Source organism: Dermacentor andersoni, chromosome 6, assembly GCF_023375885.2.
Source record: "Dermacentor andersoni chromosome 6, qqDerAnde1_hic_scaffold, whole genome shotgun sequence".
Classification (NCBI taxonomy): domain Eukaryota; kingdom Metazoa; phylum Arthropoda; class Arachnida; order Ixodida; family Ixodidae; genus Dermacentor; species Dermacentor andersoni.
This window is the reverse complement of record NC_092819.1, coordinates 98,659,172-98,684,032: the sequence shown is the minus strand read 5'-3', so window position 1 is coordinate 98,684,032 and position 24,861 is coordinate 98,659,172. Positions and strand designations below refer to the sequence as shown.

Sequence of the window (24,861 nt, the reverse complement as noted above, 5' to 3'; positions counted from 1 at the left end):
GACTACCCAGTGACCCAAGTTCGCAGGAAAATGGTAAGATAGACAAACAGGCAGACAGACGCAAGAAAGTGTGTGAAGTATCCGAAGGCTGCTGCTAATTGCATTAAGATGTGTTTTAAAAAGTGTGGGCTTTACATGAATAAATACAGTGGATGTGAATCTGCTGAATCGTATCAAAGCGGCTGGGCACTTGCATTGTTGTGCATGTTCCTTTGTCACCTTGTGTACAGACATCTTAACTTCCACCTAGAGTGCTTGAGTGACGTGCTACATGTCTAAGTTACCATGTAATTACAGCATTGGTTTGGTTCACTTTTGCTTGTCTGTGAGGCAGCTCCTATAAATGGCTACTGCCTCTCAAACTATACACCATCTCGCATGTCGTTTTTCCTAAGGCATGAGGCATGCACAAGCTATATCCTTGCACAGAAGAAATTGCACAGCAGTTCTGGGTGTAACTGTGATTACTGGAGGGATTAGAGAGTATTTTTGCTTTGTACGCAATACATTACAGAGATATACAACATGTTAGGACCTTTGCGCATGGATGTGTTACACTGAAAGTTACTGTTGTGAGCAGACGATGCGGCACGGATGAACACATCTTGAGGGGCATTCGGCTTTCCTACTGGCTAAGAAGTCCCACAGCTTCCACAGTGCTGCAAACGACTTGCAAGATAGAGCATAGGCAGCTGCTCCAAAATACCGTATTTACTCGCATAATAGGTGCACTCGCATAATAGGCGCACCCCCAGTTTGGTCGCGGAAAATCAGATTTTTTTAGTGCCACGCATAATAGGCGCACCCCGAACTTGGCACTGTGACCAGTACCGCATTTACACGATTGCAAGCAGACGCCCTCCTGCCCCTCCATCTCGGGTGAAAAAAAAAAAAAAAAAACGCACGCACATTCCACAACCCAAGCTTATCAACACATTTGCTGGACTATTAGTCTCATTAGTGTTGCTGCCGTCGCAGCTGCTGAGGGCCCACAGCACATAACATCGCGAAAACTAGTTCTTCCATTAACCATGCATTAACTACCGACACCCCCCTCCCCGAACCGCCGCGAAGCCAGCGAGCACGACGACCTAACGCGTCCGTAGAAACAAAAAAAGAAAAACGCATCAACGAGCGAAAAATAGTTCTTCCATCAACTATCGATAACACCCCCCTCCCCTCCAAACTGCCGCGCAGATGTAAGCTTTTCGCTACCTTAGCTTAGGCAGCTCGGAAAGCTGGGTGACTCTCGGAGGCCCGGGCGACTCGACACAAGCGACAGTGCCATCGCCATCAATGTTCTACACAGGCTGACACAGGCAAAGAAAAGGCGAAACGCCACATCTCGCCATTTTGCAAGCAGCGTGCAGTTCGTGTGGTCGCATGTTCCGCAATGGGCAAGTACGGCAGCTACACGGCTGCATTCAAACTGAAAGCTGTGCAGTATGCACTCGAGCATGGGAACTGTGCTGCAAGCAGGCATTTCAGTGTCGGAGAAACAAGCATTCGCTACTGGCGAGGTCAGCAAGAAAAACTTCAGGCCACAAAGAAGTCGCGACGGGCCTTCCACGGTGCAAAGTCGGGAAAGTATCCGCAAGCGGAAGATAAACTAGTTCAACACATACGGGGCCTTCGACAGGACGGTTGTGCAGTGTCTCTCGACATAGTGCAGACTGAGGCGTGCAGAATTTCCCGAGCGCAGGGCATCGAAGTGAAAGATTTCAAAGCAAGCTCCGGATGGACAACGCGCTTCATGTGACGCCACGGACTTACCCTGAGGAGGCGCACAACGTTGTGCCAGCGCTTGCCCTCAGCATACGAGAACAAGGTACTCGAGTTTCACCGTTTTGTCATACGGCTCCGGCAGCAAAAAAACTTCATTTTGTCACAGATAGGTAATCCAGATCAGACTCCTCTCTGTTTCGACATGCCGAGAAATACAACAGCAGAGGAAAAAGGTGCACGAAGTGTGCTTATTCAAACATCTGGTGCAGAAAAACAAAGGTGTACTGTCATGTTGGCAGTGACTGCGGATGGGCGCAAACTACCGCCTTATGTTATTTTCAAGAGAAAGACGCTCCCAAAGGGAAATTTCCCTCGAGACATCTACGTGAGGGTCCAGGAGAAAGGTTGGATGTCTGCGGAATTGATGGTGGACTGGGTCAAGACCGTCTGGGGCTGGCGGCCGGCCAGGCGGCCGGCCAGGCGGCCTGTTGTATCTGGCCATGCTCGTTTTAGACAGTTTTCGCGGGCACCTTGTAGAATGTGTACGAGAGAAGTTGTCAGAGCTGCGTACGGATATTGCCATGATTCTGGGAGGCCTCACTTCCGTGCTGCAACCTTTGGACGTTTCCCTAAATAAGCCTTTTAAGGGCAACGTTAGAAGGCTGTACACCAATTGGATGGCTGGAGGACAGCGTCAACTAACCCCCGGTGGCAAAATTAAAGAGGCCACCTATGGAAATGTGCGAATGGATCGTGGAAGCTTGGCGAGAGATCTCCGATGACGTTGTCAGGAAAAGTTTCAAGAAGACTGGGATCTCCAATGCACTGGATGCGAGCGAAGACGACATGCTGTGGAGCTCAGACAAGAAGACGAGTCTCCACCCGGTGGTGATGAGTATGTTTTCTCTGACTCGGACTCGGAATAGTCCTAATAAATTTTACATGTGTGTTCAGTCAACGTCTCACGCCTGTTCATTAAAAGGTAAGTAGGTAGCTTTTATTTTCCCTTTTATGCTGGATTTATTGGTAAATTATGTGAGAGTAGCCATATTCCTGACATGTGTTAAAATTTAAAGCGCGAGAATGAGAGTTGAAAAAATTTCGTCAATTTTACCCCGCCTAATAGGCACACCCCAAACTTCGAGCCGGATTTTTTGAAAAAAAAGTGCACCTATTATGCGAGTAAATACGGTACCCATTCTTTTTTCTTAACAAGCAGCCTGAAAGCACTAGAAAGAATTGTGGATGTCTATGCAGGTCATAAAGAGGTAGGTATTTCTCAATAGACCTAAGTAGAGAGGTTGGTATTTCTCGGTATGAAAACATTTACAGTATAACCTCGTTAATTCAGATTTCATGGGATCGAAAAGAATGTCCAAATTAACTGAATGCTGAACCACAGCCGCTATTGACATGATCATGGATGGTGGCTAGGTCGTCATGAAGGCACGCGGTGCTATGCCCAGCGATAAACGTAAGAATAAAGGCTTTAAAGGCACAAACAGGCACAAAGCATTCTGGCAGTACTGTCATTCCCGTACGATTTCCACTGATGACTATGGCGATGTGAACTCCGCCATCTTGTTTCGATGGGCGCTAATGCCGTTCCTACTCTTTTGCGTTGCACATTTGTGTCACTCCACACTCACCTAGCTCCGAGAGTTGTCGGAATTAACCGATGTGCAGCCAAATAAGTCCGAATTAACGAGTTTCATTTCATCAAATAATGCATACGCCTGCTGGGACCAAAGGACGAGTCTGAATTAGGCAGTTTTTTCAATTAACGCGGGCCAAGTTAACGAAGCATTTACTCTATATGCTAACAGTCTCTATATATACTCTATATGCTATCTGTCTCCTTACTAGAAGCATAATGATACTTTGAACACGAGCACACAACATGACTTAAAAGTATGGCTTAGTCGAGCAGCACCTTCCTTGAATAGGTGATGCTAGTTTCATTCTCATGGTGCAAAAACACGCAGACTCAGCAGAACCGAGCACGTATGCGATATAGCTAAACAGCTTCATTGAATGTACCCCTTCACGTAAGTTAGCAACCCCAGTCACATAACAGAATGAATTTACATAAGCAACACACAAGAGTGGTTTGACTTGGTTTGAGTGGTCAATAGGGTGTGCACACAGAAGCAAGCAGCTGTGGTTAGTGTAAAAGCATGCAAACTTTACTCATCTGTAAATGTCAAAACAAAAGCTGCTCTGTCATGAAAGCTTGTATAACTTGTGGATCATATCAAAGTCTGCTATTCCCACCATTGATAGACTGCCTATCCAAGGCAACTGGGATCACTCACCTGTAAGACATGTCATCATCCTCGCCTCCCCATCCCCAGTACTCGTTCGAGAAGCCGTTCACAAGCTGCATGTGCTCCTTTTTGAGAGCGCTGACACCGCCAAATATCAGGGCATAAGGAAGCCTGCAGAGTATGTGTGCCAACAAAGGAAGGAATGCAGCCTTTCATGTAGTACACTTACAGTACAAAGGTCTACAATGAAGACTGCACGGCAAGATAAGACAACTGCAGGAGTTTTTCACATACATAAACGGCTAGTAGTCAAGAACCCCCTTATATGCCTGCTGGGCAAGTACACCAGATGAATACAGTAGACTTCTGTTTGGTCAACTCTGGTTGATTAAATTTTTTAGTCGCAACAGGTGCTCATGCATTTCTATGGGTCAGAAGTTTGATTATTTCGATCCTAAAATTGGCCTTAGCCAGATAATTCAAGCTTTACCAGTCAGCATGCAAGCGCCTGAGCCATATCATGACCCCAATAGTGACGTTTAGTGGCAGCATCTGTCTAGGTGGAGCTTAAGAGACAGTGAATGCGTTCGACAACTTCATCGCGCATCGAAAATGCCTATTTTTGGCCTGCTCAAAGGAGATTTTCAAGCAATAACTAACTCACAATGTCCGATTACAGGATTTACACAATTGTATATTGCCAGTAATTGCTTGTGCGGTGCAATTGGATAAGAAGCTAAATTCGCCTTTGCAGCGTGTATATGCTTTGCTGCATAACAATGGTTTGTTATGGTGATGTTGACTTTAGGACAGCCGCCATTGTACAACGCATATTAGACCTTTCACCATTTTCTTGCTAAAAAATAGGGTGCGCGCAGACTTGAATTTTTCCGAGGAATTTTGATGTCATTTGTATGCTCTATACTTTGGACACATAGAAAGCTCGCGCATTTGATTCAGTGGTATATTAGAATTGGGCAAAAGTACTGCTAAATGAATCATCGCTGTATTTTGAAGTATTTCTGCAGTTCGTTTAATTCGATCTGCCAGAGTATTTTATCAATTTCGATGGCCCTGTCAGGGTTGAAATAACGGAAGTCGACTGTATAATGAAATTGGTCCAAAAATTGCATGCACAGTGCAAGTGGTTACAAAACCAAACCGCATTTGCAGCTTTCGTGACAGTCTACTGTCAGAGCCAGCCTACAGCATCATTGCCATTGCCATCACAAGACAGCAACAGATACTCAAGCAGCATGATTGTTACAATGCGCTACTATCAGTCTTCAATTATGAAACCTCATTTCATTCAAAAGATCAGTTATGTCGCATGCTAAGCCAGTAGCAACAATTGACGTCCCGAATTTTTTTTTTTTAGTTCCGCAAGATAGCACATGCCGCAGGACGAACTAGCGAAGTGGTCGGTGCGGACATGGGCCATCATCCCATTTGCAAATATTGCCGAGTCGTTTCATAAATGCGGAATATCAAACGTACTATGAACGTACAGAGGACAGTGTTCATATAGACAGCGATAAAGTCCTGTCTGAGAGTGATTACAATGGACACTAAACGTACAAAATTTATATTCTGGTCACTGGTATCAACTTTTTCTTAGTCTGTTTGCTAAAAAATCAGCTGCACACTAGATTTATACTTTGTTTGGGAACTCTCATGTTATTTCTACATTGGTTTTCTATTTTAACCCATAAAATGTGGGTGCGCATTCGATTGGGGTCATTAGAAGCAGGCAAATACTGTTCAATGAGTCAGTGGTGTGCGTTGGTGTTTCTTCTGTCTCTTTCTTCCAATTCAAACCGTTGGATAATCAATCAATTTTGTTGGTCCCATTAGGTTCATATTAAAGAAAGTTGACTGTACTAAGGTTGTTGAAATAGTAAATTTTTCTCATCAAATACAAATATTTAAAGAATATGGGCTTCAAATATGTAATATAATACTGTAGGCTCTCATTAATTCGATGCCAGTTAATTAAATTTTTGGGTTATTTCAACATCTACCGACAGGCTGGCCCTCAAGCATTTGTATGGGCCCAAATTGATTATTTTGATCCTAAAATTGGCCTTCACTGGATAATTCTAACTTGACCAGTCAGCATGCACACCTGACCCCCCATGGTGACCCCATTAATGGCAGCTTTTGGAGGAGCATAGGGGACAGTGAACACACGTCATCTCCCATCAAAACTGCCCATTTTCGGCTTGCCCTTGGAAGATTTTCGAGCAATAACGGTAGCTCACAATGTACGATGACAGTTATTACCCAATTCTAAAGTGCATCTTTTGTTTGTTCTTTGCCTCCAAGAATATTGGGCCGAAAATTGCCTGCGCAGTGCTATCAGATACAAAACCAAAACTGCCTTCGTGGCATTCATACGCTTTGCCGCAGAACGCGCACATAATGCGGCGAAGCTGAGTTGAGGAAACCGGCCACTAGTGTGCAAGAGAGCTCAACTTTATTGCAGGCCTATTAGTTATTGAGACCCTGGCAGAGGAGCTAGTGTGGAGGCCATGCAGCTGCGACACGGTTAGCCCACTCTGCCAGCATGACTTGGCATTTTGGGTAATCAGTCTTGATTCTACACTCCCAGGCCTCAAACGTGGGAACTTGCTGAAGAATCATTCTTGGTGGAGGGTTGGATGGGCACCACCAAAGTATGTGATCTTGGTCTGCGGTTAGTGCTTTGCAGTGCCTACAGTTAGGTTTAAACTCTTGCTTAGAAATTTCAGCCAACCTTTTGGGGCTTAGCATGGATCGAGTCTGTACCTGCCATGGGCTCGTGGCCTGCTAACATTAGAGAGGTTTAGCTTGTCCAGTATTCGGGTAAATGCAGGCGGATGGGGCGTTGGGGCAGAGGCGTGAACATGAGCGGCCTGCATGGTGCAGCCACATGGTGGATGCAGAGCTCAGACAAAAACAGCTAATACTGCCTGAACCAAGTGTATTTTACTTTGCTGTGGGTGCAAATTTTTGGCAGCAACACAATTACGCCAGTGCCAAAAATTTACATCAGCAGAGAAGTAGAATACATTTGGTTCAGGCAGTATTAGCTGTTTTTCTCTCCGAGCTCTATGCCACCAGGTGGCTGCACTATGCAGGCTGCTCGCGTTTATGCTTCCGCCTTAATGCCCCGTCTCCCTGTATTTACTTGAATACCGAACAAGCTAAACCTCTCTATTATACCCTTGCCCGTTTATCATTTTTTTTCGCTAAAACATTGAGTGCTTGTTAGATTTCAACTTTGTTTATTAGAAGCTTTCATTTCATTTCCATGTTAATTTTAACTTTGGGCACGTAAAAGGGTGCAGGTTTGATTCAGGGGTGTGTTAGGATTGGGCAAATACTACGAAATGAATCAATGGCTCTCATTTTTTTTGCATTTTGTTTAATTCGACCAGCTGGATAATACAATCAATTTCACCAGAACCGTCAGGGTTTACTTAACCAAAGTAGACTGCACCGAATATCATCTCTCCGATTCTAAATGTTTAAAAATAAGCATAAAGAGAAAAGTTTTTTATTCTATATAGTTGAACCCGGCTATATTGAACTCACAGAAAAAAGCCCATCAGTTCGATATAGAGCATAATTCGATATAAGCCTGCTAAAGAATTGTATGTCATAAAAGCACATACCATCACTTTATTGATGAAACTAGCTGTTTCTCAAGAAATAGTCCTGTATTTTCTTCCGCTTGGGCAATTTCGCTGCCTGCGACGCATGCATTTCTCCACATTTCTAAGGAGTCGGAGCAGCCGAGGTCTTCCGCATTCGCGCAGAAGCACTGGGCTAGTGCGAGTGCACCAATCGCCTCAGAGGATATGGGCAAAGGACAGTCGTTGCTTTCTTCATTGTGCCCACTTTCACTTGTGCTCGGTACAATGTCGGCAATGTAGTCTTCGTTTTCGGGCTCTCTCGTGGTCGTGACACCATCACCTGCACTAACAAACTCGTTGACCGTTGATTTGTCAACAGCTTCCGGAAATTCTGACAGCTCGCTCCAAACTTCGGCAACGGTTTCGTCGCATTCATCGGAATTTACAGTCATCACCGAGCACACGGAAGCCGGCGTCTGAAGCAATGTTGGATGAACCACTTCTACACAGCCATGCATATGCGTTGGGTGCCACGGGCACCGGGTCGCGAGTTTGGCCGCTTTAGCCCTAATCTCCCCATTATTTTTCAAGATCGTGCTGAGAGTGCTCCTCGGAATCTTCCACATTGCGGGGACATCTGACTTCTCACCCCGTTAGACCCAATTTACGATTTCAAGCTTCACGACAAAAGGCGAATTCTGCCGCTTCATCACGCCAACACTGTGGGAGAAGGTCCATAAGGCGCAAACACAGTGAACCAGAAAAGCAGCGAGACAACTCACACTTGCACCAACTTGCACGACAAGGGCACAAGAGCCTCTGATTGCCTGTCTGAGCAAGCGCTGCGGGCAGGCCAGGATCATATACAGTCGAACCCGACTATATCGAACCCGTTTACATCGAATTATTCCATATATCGAACAATTTCTGGACACTGTATAGTTACAATGAGTATATATAGCAAAAATTACGCTTACATCGAACAAAACTAGTAGCGACTCCCGATATATCGAACGTCAAGCGGCGGAAAGTGCCCCCCCCCCGGAAGTTGGCTTTCCCTCGCGGTGCCGGGAAAACCCGGCGGCGCGGCTCCATCCAACCGCTCTCCCTACGTGACCGCGCTACCTCGGAGCCGCCGACACCCCCCTACAAAAAATTATCCTGGCCCGCCCGCCGCAGCGCTTGCTCAGACAGCCAATCAGAGGCTCTTGTGCCCTCGTCGTGCAAGATGGCGAAAGTGCGAGTTGTCGCTCTGCTTATCTGATTCATTGTGTGCGCCTTCTCCCGCAGTGTTGCCGTAATGAAGCGGCAGAATTCGCCTTTCGTCGTGAAGCTCGAAATCATAAATCGGGTCGAACGCGGTGACAAGTTGGATGTCCCCGCAACGTACAAGATTCCGAGGTGCACTCTCGGCACGATCTTGAAGGGAGAAATTAGGGCTAAAGCGGCCTAACTCGCGATCCGGTGCCCGTAGTGCCCGTGGCGCCCGACACGTACGCACGGCCGTGTACGAGTGGTTCATCCAAAATAGCTTCAGCCGTACCGACTTCCGCGTGCTCGGTGATGACTGTAAATTCTGATTAATGCGACGAAGCCGTTGCCGTTGTTGCCGAAGTTTGGAGCGAGCTGTCAGAATTTCCGGAAGCTGTTGACGAATCAACGGTGGACGAGTTTGTAAGCGCAAATGATGGTGTCGCGACCACGGGTGAGCCCGGAAACGAAGACTACATTGCCGACATCGTGCCGAGCACAAGTGAAAATGGGCACAACGAGGAAAGCAACGACAGTCTTTGGCCCACATCCTCATAAGTGATTGGTGCGCTCGCACTAGTCCGGTGCTTCTGCGTGAATGCGGAATGTTGCGGCCTCAGCTGCTCAGACTCCTTAAACAAAGTGGAAAAGTGCGTGCCTCGCACGCAGCGAAATCGCCCAAGCAGAAGAAAATGCAGGACTATTTCGTGCGAAACTAAGCTAGTGTCATCAATAAAGTGATTTTATAAATGGTATGTGCTTTTATGACATCCAATTATTTAGCAGGCTTATATCGAATTATGCTCTATATCGAACTGATAGGCGTTTTTTGGCGAGTTCGATATAGCCGGGTTCGACTGTATTGCAGGGGGGTGTGGACGGCTCGCCTGAGGCAGCGTGGTTACGGTAGGGAGAGCGGTTGGATGGAGCCGCGCCGCCGGGTTTCCCTGCCACCGCGAGGGACAGCTACCTTCTGGGGGCACTTTTCTGCTGCTTGACATTCGGTATATCGGAAGTCACTGCTATTTTTGTTCGATGTAAGCGCAATTTTTGCATTATATGCTCATTGTAACTATACTGTGTTGAGGAATAGTTGGATGTAAACAGGTTCGATATACAGTCGCCGACCGTTTATTCGGACCTCACGGGGACTGTGGTAATGTCCGAATAAACAGGTGTATGAAAAAGCAGATGAAGAAAAAAAAAAAAGGAAATCCTTTATTTCCACGCACTTATTCGGGCTCTGCAGTAGGCTTGAAGAAATCGTAAATGCGCCATTGCACTCTGTTCCGTTTACACGCAATCAGATACCGTATTTATTCGAATCTAGGCCGACAGTTTTTTCAAATAATCATATTCCAAACTCTAGGGTCGGCTTAGATTCGAGGATTTTAAAAAAACGTGCCATTTTTTAATTGAAACTGCTAAATATGGTGCATAGCTAGCGCCATCTAGAAAAGTCAGTGTCACAGCCGCTACTAGCCGTGCCAGTAGCCAACCGTACATAAGCGAGGTAGCCATGTTGACCTGTGTTGTGTTGGCCGTGTCGGTGTGCAGCGTGGTGTTATCGCGATGGCACCAAGCAGGAGGTGCCACCACAGTGCTGCTTTCAAGCGAAAAGCTGCGATAGTCGCAGAGGCATCGTCGAACCTTCAAGCCGGGCGGGACTCCGGCATCGACGAGAAAAGCGTCCGTCGTTGGAGGGGACAACAGCAGCAGCTTTTTGTGTGCGCCACAACGAGGATGGCATTTAGCCGACCAAAGAAAGGCTGTCACCACGAAGTGGAGACAGCTTTGGCAGACTTTGTTCGGACGCAGAGAGCAGCTGCCCTTCCAGTGACAACAGAAGTGCTCCAAGCGAAAGCTAGGGAACTTTCGAGGGAGCGAGGCCTAACGCCAAAGGATTTCAAAGCCAGCTGGGGCTGGCTTCAGAAATTCATGAAGCGCTTCGGCTTCAGCCTTCGACGTCGCACTTCAATCACCCAGAAGCTGCCAAGCGATTTCGAAGAAAAGCTGATTGCTTTTCAGCGCTACGTGCTGCGAAAGAGAGAAGCGGCAGGCTACAACCTTGGGCAAATCGGCAACGCCGACCAGATGGCTATGTATTTTGATATGCCAGTTGCGTACACTGTGAATGAAAAGGGTGCCAAGGAGGTGAAGGTGCGCTCTGCGGGCTACAAGAAGCAGCTCGCAACTGTGATGCTGTGCTGCACAGCTGATGGACAAACTCCCTCCTTATATGATATTTAATAGGAAGACACTGCCTGCTCGAGAAACTTTCTCAAGAAATATCATTGTGCGGGCAAACGAGAACGGGTGGATGACGGGTACGATGGTGGAAGAGTGGGTTAAGATTGTGTGGCGACAGCGTCCAGGAGCTCTTTTGACAAAGAACTCGCTCCTTGTTGTCGACTCTTACCATAGGCACTTGACCAACAACATGTAGTCTGCGCTCGCCCAAGCGAACAAGGACCTAGCTGTCATACCGGGCGGCATGATGGGCCAGTTGCAGCCACTTGATGTTTGCATGAACAAACCTTTTAAGGATCGTCTGCGGAAATATTACCCGGACTGGTTGACTGATGAAGACCACATGCTAACGGCAACGGGCCGCATCAAACGTGCATCGCTATCACAGCTGGAGGGCTGGGTAGCTGCAGCATGGGACGACATCCCAGGTACTTTGATCGTGTGCGCCTTTAAAAAGTGCAGCATATCTAATGCGCTTGACGGTACCGAAAATAGTGCACTGTATGAAGGTGACAGTGACAAGGAACACAGCGACGAGTCTAAAAGTGATGACGTTGAATGAGCTCTGCACGTTCAGATTCAATAAATGCTGTTTGCATTTTGTGAACGCTGTCCTCACTTTTTTTTTTTGTTCGGCCATCATTAGAGGTAATATATTTTTTTTTGGCTTCGGACTTTACGCGGTTGGCTTAGAATCGGGGTCGGCCTAGATTCGAGTAAATACGGCAAGCCTGAATCTCTGAGAGGGTCGTACTGTCACTATAGGCAGCTGAAAGCACAGTGACTGCTTGTACACGTTTCGCATGCCATGGCAGCGTAGCACATGGTGCATCATCTTCTGGCTCGTATTCATCCGGCGGCGCAGCAGAAACCTGAAGAATTATCTTGCCGTCGTCGAGTACTGTGCATGTCAGTATAGCAGTGTCAGCATCTGTGAAACTGTCAAATGAGATGGTGCCTGGAATAGCAATGCAACCACTTCGCAGGTCTCGGCAGAACATTTTCGACGTCAGTAGGGGGCACATTAGAAGGCGACAAATCCTAGGCCTCCCGGCACCCGCTTGACGGCATTCCCCAGCGTAGTCTGTGTGGGCACTGTCAGCGCCATTAGACACTTGACGCGATGTTTCCGTATGCCGCGTTGCATCACCGCAACCTCGGACAGCACACAAGGCAAACATCACCACGCCGTCACCAGTCGCACAAACGAAAAACGTGGCCTACTCGCAGCGTCGCGCACGAAGAAAGAAACAGATCAGCTGCTGTATTGTCTTCACATGGCTTACTAAGCAGAGACCAGAACTGCTGTAGCTACGAACCAGGCAGAAACGATGATGATGAGTGGGGATTTGCAGTAGTGCCACTTTGTGGGGCAGCAAGGAGGCTCCGTTCAAAACAAAAATGGCGTTCAGCAGGTCAAACCATGCACCGGTCAGAGTCGATGAATGGTGCTCTCGATCGAGTTGGCTCAAGGAGTGTCCAAAAAATCAGACGAGAGTTTGCAAGGTGTCTGAACTTTCGGCAGTTGTTATACATTATGGTCTATGGGGAGAATGGCGGTGCTGCGAAACAGACCGAATAATCGAGCATGTCTGAATTTTTGGAGTCCGAAAAATCAGTCGGCAACTCTAGTCAGGTTCAACTGTACACACAATGCTACTTGGATGTACCCCTTGAGCAACACTCAGAATGCCTTCAGCAATCCACACTTGCTAAAACCCGTGCCACAGATAAGTGTGTTTGATGTTACTCAATGCTCAACGAGAAAGCTACTTGTTCCACATTAAAGTGTAAATTTTGAAGTCACATGACGACTAATCGTTATTCAAAATTATATCAGTCTTTCCTGTCACATCTCTCAGGAGTGCACGTTCAAACAAGATACTAGAGTGAAGATGCGCAAAAGGTGAATGGTGACCACAGGTCTTGCTTAAGTCATCTATATTCTGCTCTCTGGGGTCTACATTGGTTTTCATACATACCGCCAAGTGACTGGCACTGGCAGTACGGCTACAGTCAGTAGAGGTGAGCAAGCATTTGTTAAGAAGAATTGTGCTCAGTATGTACTTGGTCTGAACTACAGTGCTTCAAGTTCACGCAACCACCACTAAAGTCTACCTGTGTGACCCGAGTTGGGTTACAGCAACACTGGCCTGCCTTACCTACCTCCTTGCATGCAATCCTTCTCTTCTGCTCAATGTATTAAATAGAAACAAATTAAGCTGGACCAACACCCCTAGAACACTGGCAAGTTTCAGGTGACCAAAAGTGGGTGAACAAGGAAAGCATCAGTCTGGAGCTAACGTTTCGACAAGGAGACTCGTCTTTGCAAGGCAATGGTCTAACTTCAGGCCTCTCTTACTGCAAAACCTTTGTCTAGTTCGGATGCTGAATTTTACATCATTTTTGAGAGTCATTCTTATGAGATGCAGATGCAAAAACATGCACGCACATATAGAAACGGTGGTTTTGGCACTTACAATGAACAAAAAGATCCACTTTTAAATCTATGCAGTATCCAGAATATGTCCATCTTATTTGCGTATACAGTCGACGACCGATAATTCGGACTCCACGAGGAACGTAGATACGTCCGAACTATCAAATGTCTGAAAAAATGAATGTATCCAAAAAAAGATTATTTTATTTACATCTTAAGGCCCCTGTGGAATGAATAAGTGGTCGATTCGTTGCTGCACGCACTTCTGCTTACGTGCAACGAAGTACGTCTGTATTTCCGCCAGTTTTGTGCTGTCGTTGTACGCCATTGCAAGGACTGCAAAGGCTCTAGTCCGCATGTGAAGGCTTCACAGTACACAGCACATCGTCATTACCTGAGTTAGAGTCCCTGTTTGATGGTGGTAGAACTTGCTCAAATATTTCATCATCTTTCAGTTTGGCACAAAACAACACACCTCGTGCACGACGCTGTGAATAGGCCACGTTTTTCGTTTGTGTGACTGGTGTCAGCGTGACAGTGTTTGCTTTGTGTGCTGTGTCGAGGTTGTGGTGATCCAACGCGGCATACGGAAACATCGCATCAAGCGTCTAATGGCGTTGACTGTGCTGGGGAATGCCGGCAAGCAGGTGCCGGGAGGCCTAGGATTTGTAGCCTTTCGACGTGTGCTCCCTACTGACGCCGAAAATGTTCTGCGGAGACCTGCGCAGTGATTGCATTGCGATTCTGGACACCGTATCATTTGACAATTTCATTGGTGCTGACACTGCTGTACTGACATTGTTGGATACAGGACCGTTTCCTGAGCCTACTTCGAGTTCCCCAGACCACATCGAATCGCACCACAGCTAATTAAGGAGCGCAGAAACACGGATACCACATTCCTGAGGCACGACACGTGCAAACAAGTTGGCGGACCCCACTTCGTGTGCAGCCGGTGGAGCTATTCACTGCTTGGCTCTTCCCGAAAGTAAAGCGAGAGCCTGGCACTGTGGCGGGTAAAGTGGGTCCCGAAGCAAGACGGCTGTAATGCGCCGTGACAACCTGGCGGCGTCGCCCCCTTCCCTCTATGGTGACGGCGCATTGCAAGTCAGCAAGGCAAAACTGCAGGAAGAAGAAAGCCCTCGGACAAACACCAAGCAGCGACTCTCTTCGCCGGGTGCGACTCTATTGCACGGGCGCCTACCGATTGGCCGAAGGTGGCGTCACCTGAGCGGGCTCTCCCATTGGCCGAACGCGACGTGTCTTCAAGACACAGAAGGGCTTAAAAGACTCAGACCGGGAGCAGCTGGGGATTCCTAGAGCATTCCTTGATTCATCTCTTTCGAGCTTCTTGCCACGGGCCGCAGCATCCGAGTTGCTGCCGGCCCGTAATGACTCTACGACTGTTAATTGACTCTCACTGTAAATAATAACTCCCATATAAACTCCCAAGTTTTCATCCCGACATCCTCCTCAACTCCTACAACATGCGCAGAACTCGACGATGGTGAGATCATTAATCAGGTTTCTGCTGCACCGCTGGACAATGACTCAGTCAGAAGATGATGCACCATGTGCTACGCTGCTGTCGCATGCGGAGCGTGTACAAGCAGTGACCGTGCTTTCAGCCACCTATAGTGACAGTACGACCCTCTCCGAGATTCAGGCTTATGATTGCGTGTAAACGGAACAGCGTGCAACGGCGCATTCACAATTTCTTCAAGCCTACTGCCGAGCCCGAATAAATGCATGGGAATAAAGGATTTAATTTTTTTTTTCTTTTTCGGATACCTGTTTATTCCGACATTATGTAGTCCCCGTGAGGTCCGAATAAATGGTCGCCAACTGTATAAAGGCACAGTAGCAACAATTATTTTTCCTCACCTATACTTCATGGTGTCTATGGCCACCGACATATGGCGAGGCTGCTCGGGGCAGGTGTAGAGGTTCCTATCGTCCTCGGGTATGAGGTCAACGTCGTGGAAGATGAAGCACTGGTAGTCGTACAACGCCAGCGCCTCAAGGTAGCCCACGTTGAACAGCTTGGCGCGGTTGAACTTCCCCTGTCCAGCCTGGAAGGCATCACAACCAGATATTTATGAAACTTGTATCATGGAGAATAATTTAAAGAACATTGCCCAATCCTGTTTCACGAAATTTTTCGTTGTCATTCCTTACACAGAATGCCCTTATTAACGTTCCTTCTAACTGTTCCTCCCAAGCAAATCATAAACACAAGGATGGAAATTTTGATGAATTAGTTCATAGCAAAACACTGACAACAAAGACAAGCACCGACTTTCAACCAAGGTTTATTGCACAAATTCAGTAATATTGTCACATTGCGGTAAAAACAAGCAAGCAAGCACTTTCAAACAGTTACAATATATACAGCAATACAGCGCAAGTCAGAAAGCCAACAAACCACCTCGAAAATGAAAGCAAATGCATGGAATAGCAACTAAGTTGTTCACGGCCGCCATCTTTGACACCCATCGCACAGCGGCCTCTCGTTCCCGACTCCATTCATTGATGCACATCGATATGTTTGTGGAGCTTCGAGCAACCCGTCACAAGACTAGCTTTGTATCTACATGGAGGGCATGACAGTATCGTGGCCGTTTGTACACATTTGCGTGGGCAGCGGATGAACAGGTTGGGGGGGGGCATACAGCGAGCATCATGCGATCTTGCCGTAGCCCTCTAAATTTCAGAATCTGAAAGGTGGGAAATAACGCCGAACTTGAATGAAATGGCCAGCATCTGCTCTTAACCGACGGCGCCAGCTATGCGCGGAACTGTGATCGAGTCACGTGATGAGCGGTCCTTTCATCTGTCACGCAGATTGGCCTTATGATAACCCGCCTGCCGTAAAGTTGGAATAGCCCTTCTGTACTTTGGAGAAAAACTGGAAAGCAAAAGTTTCCTTGCAATAAATAAAAGATTGCCGCAAAACACAGGTCCACTATTAAATCGAGAACCTCATTAGGTATTCAGTACAACAGAATGTCCCTTCTTCATTTTTAGAGGAAAAAGAACTTGACTATATGCAGCAGAAATTCTATTAATAATGAAAAAAATATCCCAGGCTTTCATATACTAGAACTGAGCTGTAGTTAATGCTGGCAAATTAATTTGTTGTTTCCTTTAAAGGGATCCTGAACCACTTTTTATCGAAGGCATTTTAAGTGAAAATAGGCTATTTCAGAAATACTTTGCAGCAAAAATTACTTCAACGCGTTCAGCAGAAGCGGCGTTATTGGCAATCAAACACAGCCTCCGCTGTGCTCCCGTTGCTTCTTCAATGCTTCGCACTGCAAAGGCCACAGCGCAGTGGGGTGGGCCCATAATGCTCCACCTTCTAAATGTCACCGTGGTGTGCAGTTCAAATGTCACTTTGGATGTTAACGTAGATGCCATGACTTTCACCTTTGGTGCCTATGATGCACTGAGCATAAGCCAAATGCGGTTGTCCTCAGCGATCCACAGTGCGCTTAGCTAGTAGACTCGTGGTGGCACCACGCAGTGGCAGCGTTATATATGCCACATAGCCGACTGCAGCCTGATGTCAGCTATCGGCCAATAGCAGCCGTCTAAGGGAACAACGAAATAAAGCGTCCAATGCCGAAATATAGCACCCAGAAGAGAGTGAGGACAAGGTCTTCTGTTGAAAAGAGAGCGTTTGAGAGAAAGATGACTTTGCAATCCGCTTGTGAGCGCCATGCACCGCGTACGACAGCAAAACTTGGCCGAGATGTTCGCAGCAGCATGTGCTACCCGCAAACTATGTTATTTCACCAAGCCAAAGAAGTGGTTCAGGGCCCCTTTTAATTAGAGTAGACCGTATTGTATCTCGAGTTTGATGTACAGAAGTTACTGATAGCTTGCTACTTTTTTGTTATGCAATCTGAAGACTCCCAAGCATGTGCAGCACTGATTTCTTGCACAAAATTAGTAAGCCTTAAATTTTCTAAATTTTTTTAAATATTCAATATTTGCACACCCTTAAGTTGAAGCGCTACTACTTCCTTTATGGATTTGCATCTAATAACCTTGCTTTATGATATCTCTGGGTACACACACAAAAAAACACCTTTTGCGGACCCTTTTCAACATTACAAGCTACAAGGTGTTCACACCAGGTGTATAAGAACTTAAACAACATTGTTGCTTTAAATTTGCACATTTAATTTTGTGTTACGATATTTTAGATTAGACGGAAAGAAAGCTATAAAGTATGAGTGAAGGCTGATACCTCTCTTTCTGTACTTACATCTGTCTGGAAAGAAAAGAGCAGTAGAGGGAACTGTTTGAAAAGGCACCACAAATGCTTATTTTCAGCCAAAATCAACTTATTTAAATCAAACATTGCGAGTTTTGTAAAAGAACGGTCAAACATTTCAGACTGAATCAATATTTGCCTATCTTGCCAGGTTGTCAGGAAAATCAGTATATAGAAGAATTAGAGTAGATGATCAGTGCACAGTGTGCAGATGTTACACAGAAGAGTAAGAGTGCGGCCATTTCAATTTACCTGCTCAATTACAAAGATGGTATAGTCTATCTGCTGCCTGGGCAGCATTTGATGCATGTTGTAGAGGAAGACCCTGAGGTGCTCTTCTCGGTCCCGGTATGGGACCAAGATGGCCACTCGATGCCTCGCCGTGCAGTCTTTGGGCTGGTACCGCCCGCCAGGCAGTATGTGTGGGAACTCCTTCTCCATCGTCTCAAACGATGGGGCCTCCTTGAGCACTTTTAAGCGACCGACTAAGGAAGAAAATAAGAGCTTGTGAGTCGGTAGATAGATATACAGGTATCACAAAAGCATAGATGTCAATTAACACCTCATTAACATCCACAAGTAGCCTTGACACACATTTTTCTTGAAACTTGAGAACATACTGGAGCAAGTGCAATGGTACTACGTTTACTACAATGATATACCTTGCAATATCGAACACAGAACCCAACTCTGCGTAAAGAGCGACATTAAATGAAAAGAAATGTGCCTACACTAGAATTCGGCATGACTTTACTGTTAATGCTTCCTAACTGATTGACTAACTGACAGAGGTTTAACATCATAAAGGAACACTGCAGTTATGAGAGATGTCGTAAGGAGCTCTGGTTTAACTTCGACCCCCTAGAGTTCTTCAACATGCACCTGAAATGTCTAAAGACAAGTGCTTTATACATTCAAATTCCATAGAAACATGGCTGTCATGACTGTAAACTGCACTCATAACGTCACGCTCAGAAGCACAATTCCACAGCGCTCACCACGAGGGAGTAGATTAAAAGAAATATGCATGCAATAAATTCTTTATTACAACTGTGAGTGCCTTATTGTTTGATTGATTGGTGCACGCATTAAGATTTTTCATCGCTATTGTTAGTGCTTTATCATTGATTGATTCATTCATTGGTGTGTTGCACATGTTGATGAGACATTTAGACAACCTCGAGGCAGGTCGTCAGTTTTCCAGCGTGGCGTACAGCTACCTTGCAAAAAAAAACATCAACAGCCGAAGGAGCACTCACCTAAGTGAGGTGGCACAAGCGGACAGAGTTCCAAGGCAGGTGTACTGCTGGTGTTATCAGTATGCGCAGAAGTGGGAAAGCCCTTATCTAAGTGCGTTTTGTTCACGGAGTATGGGCTGGCAGACTCTGGGAGCGGTACGCCACCAGGAACTGGGCGGAAAATCCAAGAGAGTCCAGGTGAGACCACCTGCACGGGTTGGAAGGAAGGCCTTAAGTGGACAGAAAGCGTCTGCACAAGAAACCAAAGTAGCAACTACGATTTACCCCAAAGTGTCAAATGACATCAAATTCTGAAGTTTAACATTGCAAAGCAACAAAAGGGCCATGAGAGGCATGGTAGTGGGGCAAAGGAAGGTGCTCTCTGGATCCATTTTCACCACCTAGGGTCCTTTAACATGCACGTAAATCTAAACCCTAAAACATTTATGTGAAAGCAAGATTGTTTGCTCAGAATGGAGCTTTCAGTCTTATGTGCCCTCCCCTCCATTCCTCCTGGCTTTAGCCAAGCAGAAGAGAGTTTTTCCAACAAGAACCACTGAGAATATAAAGAACAAGGAACAAAGCCGACACTGTTGAAATGTCATTGCCAAAAATAGTTGTCGCAGGTTGCCTATAGTTACCGCAGAAGAACACCCCTGCCATTCCTCTCCAGCTGTTATTCAACAGGAAGGCTGTTTTGCTCTATGCCACAGAGGTACCTCAATTCAAATCTCCAAAATGCAATGTATTTCTGTCTTTAAAGACTGCAAGCTTTTTGTTCTTTTTAATCAAGTCTATAATTCTAAAGAACACTGCGCTGTTGCTTTTCTGAGCAAATACAAAATACCCACCTTAAGCCATAACTTCCCACTAACTGGCAGATCAAGAATATTGTTGACTGACATTATCTTAGTTTGTTAAGAAATAATTTGATATTTCATCAGTAGTATGTATTTACGGAGTAAAAAAATAACGCAATAGAAAATTCTAGGCCAAGTGTACCTTTTTCAGTTGAAGGGTTAAGCTTGAAAGTTACTTACGAAAATTACCAGCCCTCTTTCCATACACTTATACAAAATATACATATGGCTTGCTACTGGTACATGATCATACATATTTACATTAACAGAACAGGGGGAATCTACATCTCCTAATACATAGAATTATATTACAGCCTTAGGGTCTACCGTACCTTTAAAAATAGTGCTATCTGTATACATGTTACTTTGGGTGTACCAGGGAAACCAGGGGGAAGGCGGGAGATGGAAATTCAAGACGATTAGCAAAACAAGAACGAGGTGAAAGCAGGAGCCAACGTTTTGACAAGTGGACTTGTCCTTGAACTTGACCTTGAAGAAAACAAGTACACCTGTTGAAACATTGGCTCCTGCTTTCACATTGTTCTCGTTTTGCCAATCGTTTTGGGTGTACCAGTAAGTCCCAAACATTTAATAACACCCTGCTAGCAATGTAACTGGGCATCTAGCACAATAGATATTATAGCTATCTGTAACATGCTGCTGCTTGTTATTTTTTATATAAACCATGCATGCACGTCCCCAGTATAATACTGCTTCTCACAGTCATAGAAGTTTTGTATGAAAATCAATAGCACCTCCTTATAGTACATGGCCATTTTCTTGAAGCTATGATGTCACAGATTGGCCAGGCTCGCATTAAACATGCTCTGCAGTTTATGCAAAGAATTACCTAAGAAATCCTGCACTATGAACGTGAGTCTAATCAGATAATGTCATATTCAGAGCACACATGCCTACCTTCAAAAATGATGAATGTCTGTAGAAAGGATGTTTAATTCACTTTCACTTTATTACCTTAAAGGCCCCCAGGATTGGGGGCCTTTAAGGTAATAATTGTAACATTGTGTAGCATAATGTCTACACAATGTTTATGGACAGCCCAAGCACTTGCGACTTCACACTTTGATAATGTCTACAGATGAGAGGTAGCAAAGAAAGGAAAGGTAGGGAGGTCAACCAGACGAATATCTACAGAATATTTAGAAAGAACCTGTATGAAAGTGAACAGACTACAATTAGAACAAATAAGATCAATTGGCCTTTTCTGTAGGCGATTTGCATACTTTATGTGGCGAAGAGGGGAACAAGGCCGAGCAGTCTACTTAAAAAATCCACGGACAACCTATAGAATGCCTTTGTATAATATTAGTGTTATGGAAGAGCTAAATGGGAGTAACCTCTGAAATGACCAACTTAAGCTAAGTCCAGCCCTAATATAATGAACATGAATATCTCTTTCTTTTCTCTTTTATTTGATATATATAAACTTATCAAAGTATATCCAAAATATTGTTGTCAATGTTATATTTTAACGAGTGTTCTACGTCTAAACGCAACTGAAAATGCAAGATGCAAGACATTAATGGTTACAGCAAAGTGAAATTTTGTTTGCTGGCAGCTTTATTACTTTGAATATAGCAAAACTGGCAAAATATGTATTCTGGTAGCAAGAATGTCAACCAGATAGAACAACTTGAGACAGCAGATTGTGGGCATGTGTGCATTTTGGCTAGCAGCTAAGCTTGGCTACATGAGGAGAGGAAGAGAAGGAATTACAGGAATACAAGATAGAGCGATACAGGACACAATGTCAACAGGCTCAGTGGCATAGCCAGAAATTTTTTTTTTAAAGGGCATGGGGGGGGGGATACACACTTGAATGGTGTAGGGGATCGTGTGAGGGGGGCTGGACAGGCCACACGTTAATACATAAATTTTGGGGAGGGGACATGTGCCCGGTGTGCCTTAACGACAGTGCAAAGTGGGCTCTTAAATTAGCATTGTTCACGTGTCGGGTATGGGCATGACGAACCGCCAGGGAGCTTCGAATTGGCAGGATACTCTTTCTGCCCCATCTGAGGATTGCATTCCTCTTGCACCTCTTTTGCAGAGAGCCAATTGCAATATTTTCCCCGATATCAGCGTTTACGCTTATAACGAATATCGGATATAACAAATTTATTGTAGGGTGCTACTTCGTTATAAGGAGGTTCGACTGATATGCAAGTCGGAAGAACGCCCATGGAGAAGCGGTCCCGCGGCGCAGTACCTTAAACGGCTTCTGGTTGGTAGAGAGCATGTTGAAGCTGTACTCGAGCAGCAGGAAGGCAGCCACGGTGGCCGCGACCAGCTTGTAGAAGTGCCCGCGGCAGAGAGACGCCGCCGAGGCGCGCACGCCACGCTGCCAGCTGACGCCGTCAGCCGCGGAGGAGGCCGCCGACGAGCAGGGCGACGCCATTGCGGACCTGCTGGTGAGACCAGGGACGATGCGTCGAGCCTAGCTGCTGCTGCTGCACTGGCGCCGCTAGTGCCGCTCATCACTCGGCGCGCGAGTCATCAGCATGGGCCCGCGACCTTCGATCTCGTCGCCTGCGCCGCCTCGGCACCTGCACAAAGGACAGGGTTCGAGGGAATTACTTTCACAGTTCGTGGGCCGGCGCGTGAACTGCAATCAGACACGCTGTTGTCCAGGCGAAAACAATTAAAACGGCACTTGAGCACAGTCGTCACTAAGCTCAGCGGCACCCGGGGCAGTGGCCTACCGCTTTGCAAAAGACGCTCTCCTACAAATTTCTGTTCTTTTTTGATGCGACAGCATCTAAATGGCACATTGAACGAGAAAGCGGCGGCGTCTGTAGCAGCGAAACGGCGCCGTTCGTGACGCTGGCTCGGGCCTCCACAGAGCAGAGGGGGCGAAATGGAACACCTGCTGCACCCATAGCGCGCCAGGTGTAGCGTGAAGGGAGAGAGCATCGCCGCGACGCCACGTAACCAGCGCGCCTCGACGGAGCATGTACGGGTGGATGGATGGATGCTATGAGAATCCCCTTTGGAACGGGGCCGTTGATTGCGCTACCAAGCTCTTGTTATTGTAGTGCTTAACGTCCTACGTATGTTAAAAATGGAAAAAAAAAAACGCTATGAACTCCCACAACCACATTTTCTGATCCCCTATTGCGAACTTTGCTTTTGTACGTCTCCGTTTTTTGTCGTTTCCCAACCGTTCTTCCACCAATCTTCCAATCGCCTCTTACTAATATCTATTACTGACATGTTTACTTTCCCACTGCTCTCGATGAACCCAGGGGCTTCAAGGAGGCCAGTGGTGCCGCTGGGCAGATATTCGCATTCTAATAAAACATGATCCGTCCTTTCCCTAGCTTCAGCGCAGCAAGTACATGCTTGCTGCACATGCAAGCACAGCAGATACGGCGACGCGTCGATGCCCCATTGGTGGCCGCTGCTTCTTACTCGGTCGCTCGTCGCGCAGGACGTCGGTGGCATGCGGCGTCCTTGATTTCTCATACGGTGTTAGAATATTATGATATTCTTACACCGTGATTTCTCAGCAATATTGCCCAAATAACACCGGTCTACAGCCAACATGTTAACGTATAATCTGTACAAAAAATACCCCGCAGCTAGACTCGAAAACATTGCTCACAGCGCAAAATTCGAAGGACCGCTCAGCAGCGTTCAATTTGAAATTAATGCTTTCGCATTCACAACTCATAAGTGCACAGATGTCCTTGGATTTTTTTCTTTCGCTTTCTGTAGTGAGTGCGTGTGCCACTGCTCCACTCAGCGAAAGGCGCCCGGCGCCTTTTTGTTTCTTTGACGAATAATTTGCCATAATCTGCACCCCCCTGAGCGCTGCACCCGAAAAGGTCCGCGCTATAATACGCGACGAAAGAGCTGCAATTGGCTCAGCACAACAGGAAAGTATATAGGCACTGAAAAGATTGACGAGTGCAAAACGAAGACGAAGACAAGGTTATAAATACGTGTTCAAGACCCTGCCTTCGTTTTCATTTCGTGCTCATCAGTCTTTTCAGTGGATACGAAACAACTGGTCCAGCTAGAAGCGAGTTAGAGTTATATAGAAGCTTACATTACATGTCGATACATTGGAGAGCCTACGAATGCACCACGAAAAATATAATTATGGGGTTTTACAAGCCACAACCTTGGAATGTACTGCGCTTATCGCGATGAGCCGCAGTTTCAGACTGCCTTCGTAGCACTGCGCCATGCCATTTAATAAGTGTTTTATAGTATACCACAGTTGAGCTAAGGGAGCTAAGGATGTTACAATTCAAAAAGGCTACAATAATATCTCCGCTGGCACGTACCTTAAGCGCCGAAAAATTATCCAGTCACCACTGTACCAGCCACTCTTAACTTTTGCTTCAGACCACGGTGGATGGTTTCAGACTCTTACGGAAAGGTGAGGAGCGCATCCGACACCAAGTGCGTCTGTGCGACCTTACATGCTCTCCGCCAGAGTGTTCACAAAACAGTACGTCAGGCAGCGATTTAAAAGACCGCTCGCGCTGACATCTTAACCTGACGTGGCCACGCCTTCAAAAGGTTAATTATCGCCAATAATAACACCACAACCGCGGTGACACGCCGACACTAAAAGGCCAAAGACCCAAGACGAGCAGGTGATACGCAGGCAATAAATGGAACAGAAATATCGCGGTGGCAGCTCCTGTACAAAGGTCGCAAAGGAGGTCGCCCGCTGCGGGTTACAGAAGCCACACTGAACGTGCATGCACTGCACGTTGTTGGCGAGCATGAAGGAGGAAGCAGAGATCGTGCCGAAGCACAGTCGCGCCGCGCTTGCAACACGACAGAGGCACCACGTCGATCGAGCGACGTGTACGATCGAGCAACGCGACGGGCGGCTGCGAAAGAGTCAACCGGAACAACGGCTTCCGCGAGATAAGCCTAACGACGGCGCGTCG

The 24,861-nt window shown here is 46.3% G+C and overlaps 1 protein-coding gene across 2 annotated transcripts in view; it reads right to left on the bottom strand.

The window, feature by feature from the left end:
- The window catches only part of LOC126522616 (beta-1,4-N-acetylgalactosaminyltransferase bre-4-like), a 169,777-nt gene that overhangs the window by 17,559 nt on the left and 127,357 nt on the right, over positions 1-24,861 (bottom strand). For both annotated transcript variants that reach the window (XM_050171387.3, XM_050171388.3), the window contains 5 exons: positions 22,161-22,497; positions 19,092-19,278; positions 18,085-18,317; positions 15,435-15,622; positions 4,041-4,163 (listed from right to left, as the gene is read on the bottom strand). In XM_050171387.3, coding sequence (XP_050027344.2) covers positions 4,041-4,163; positions 15,435-15,622; positions 18,085-18,317; positions 19,092-19,278; positions 22,161-22,349 — 920 coding nt within the window. In that variant the 5' untranslated portion in view covers positions 22,350-22,497. The remainder of the gene's footprint in view (positions 1-4,040; positions 4,164-15,434; positions 15,623-18,084; positions 18,318-19,091; positions 19,279-22,160; positions 22,498-24,861) is intronic.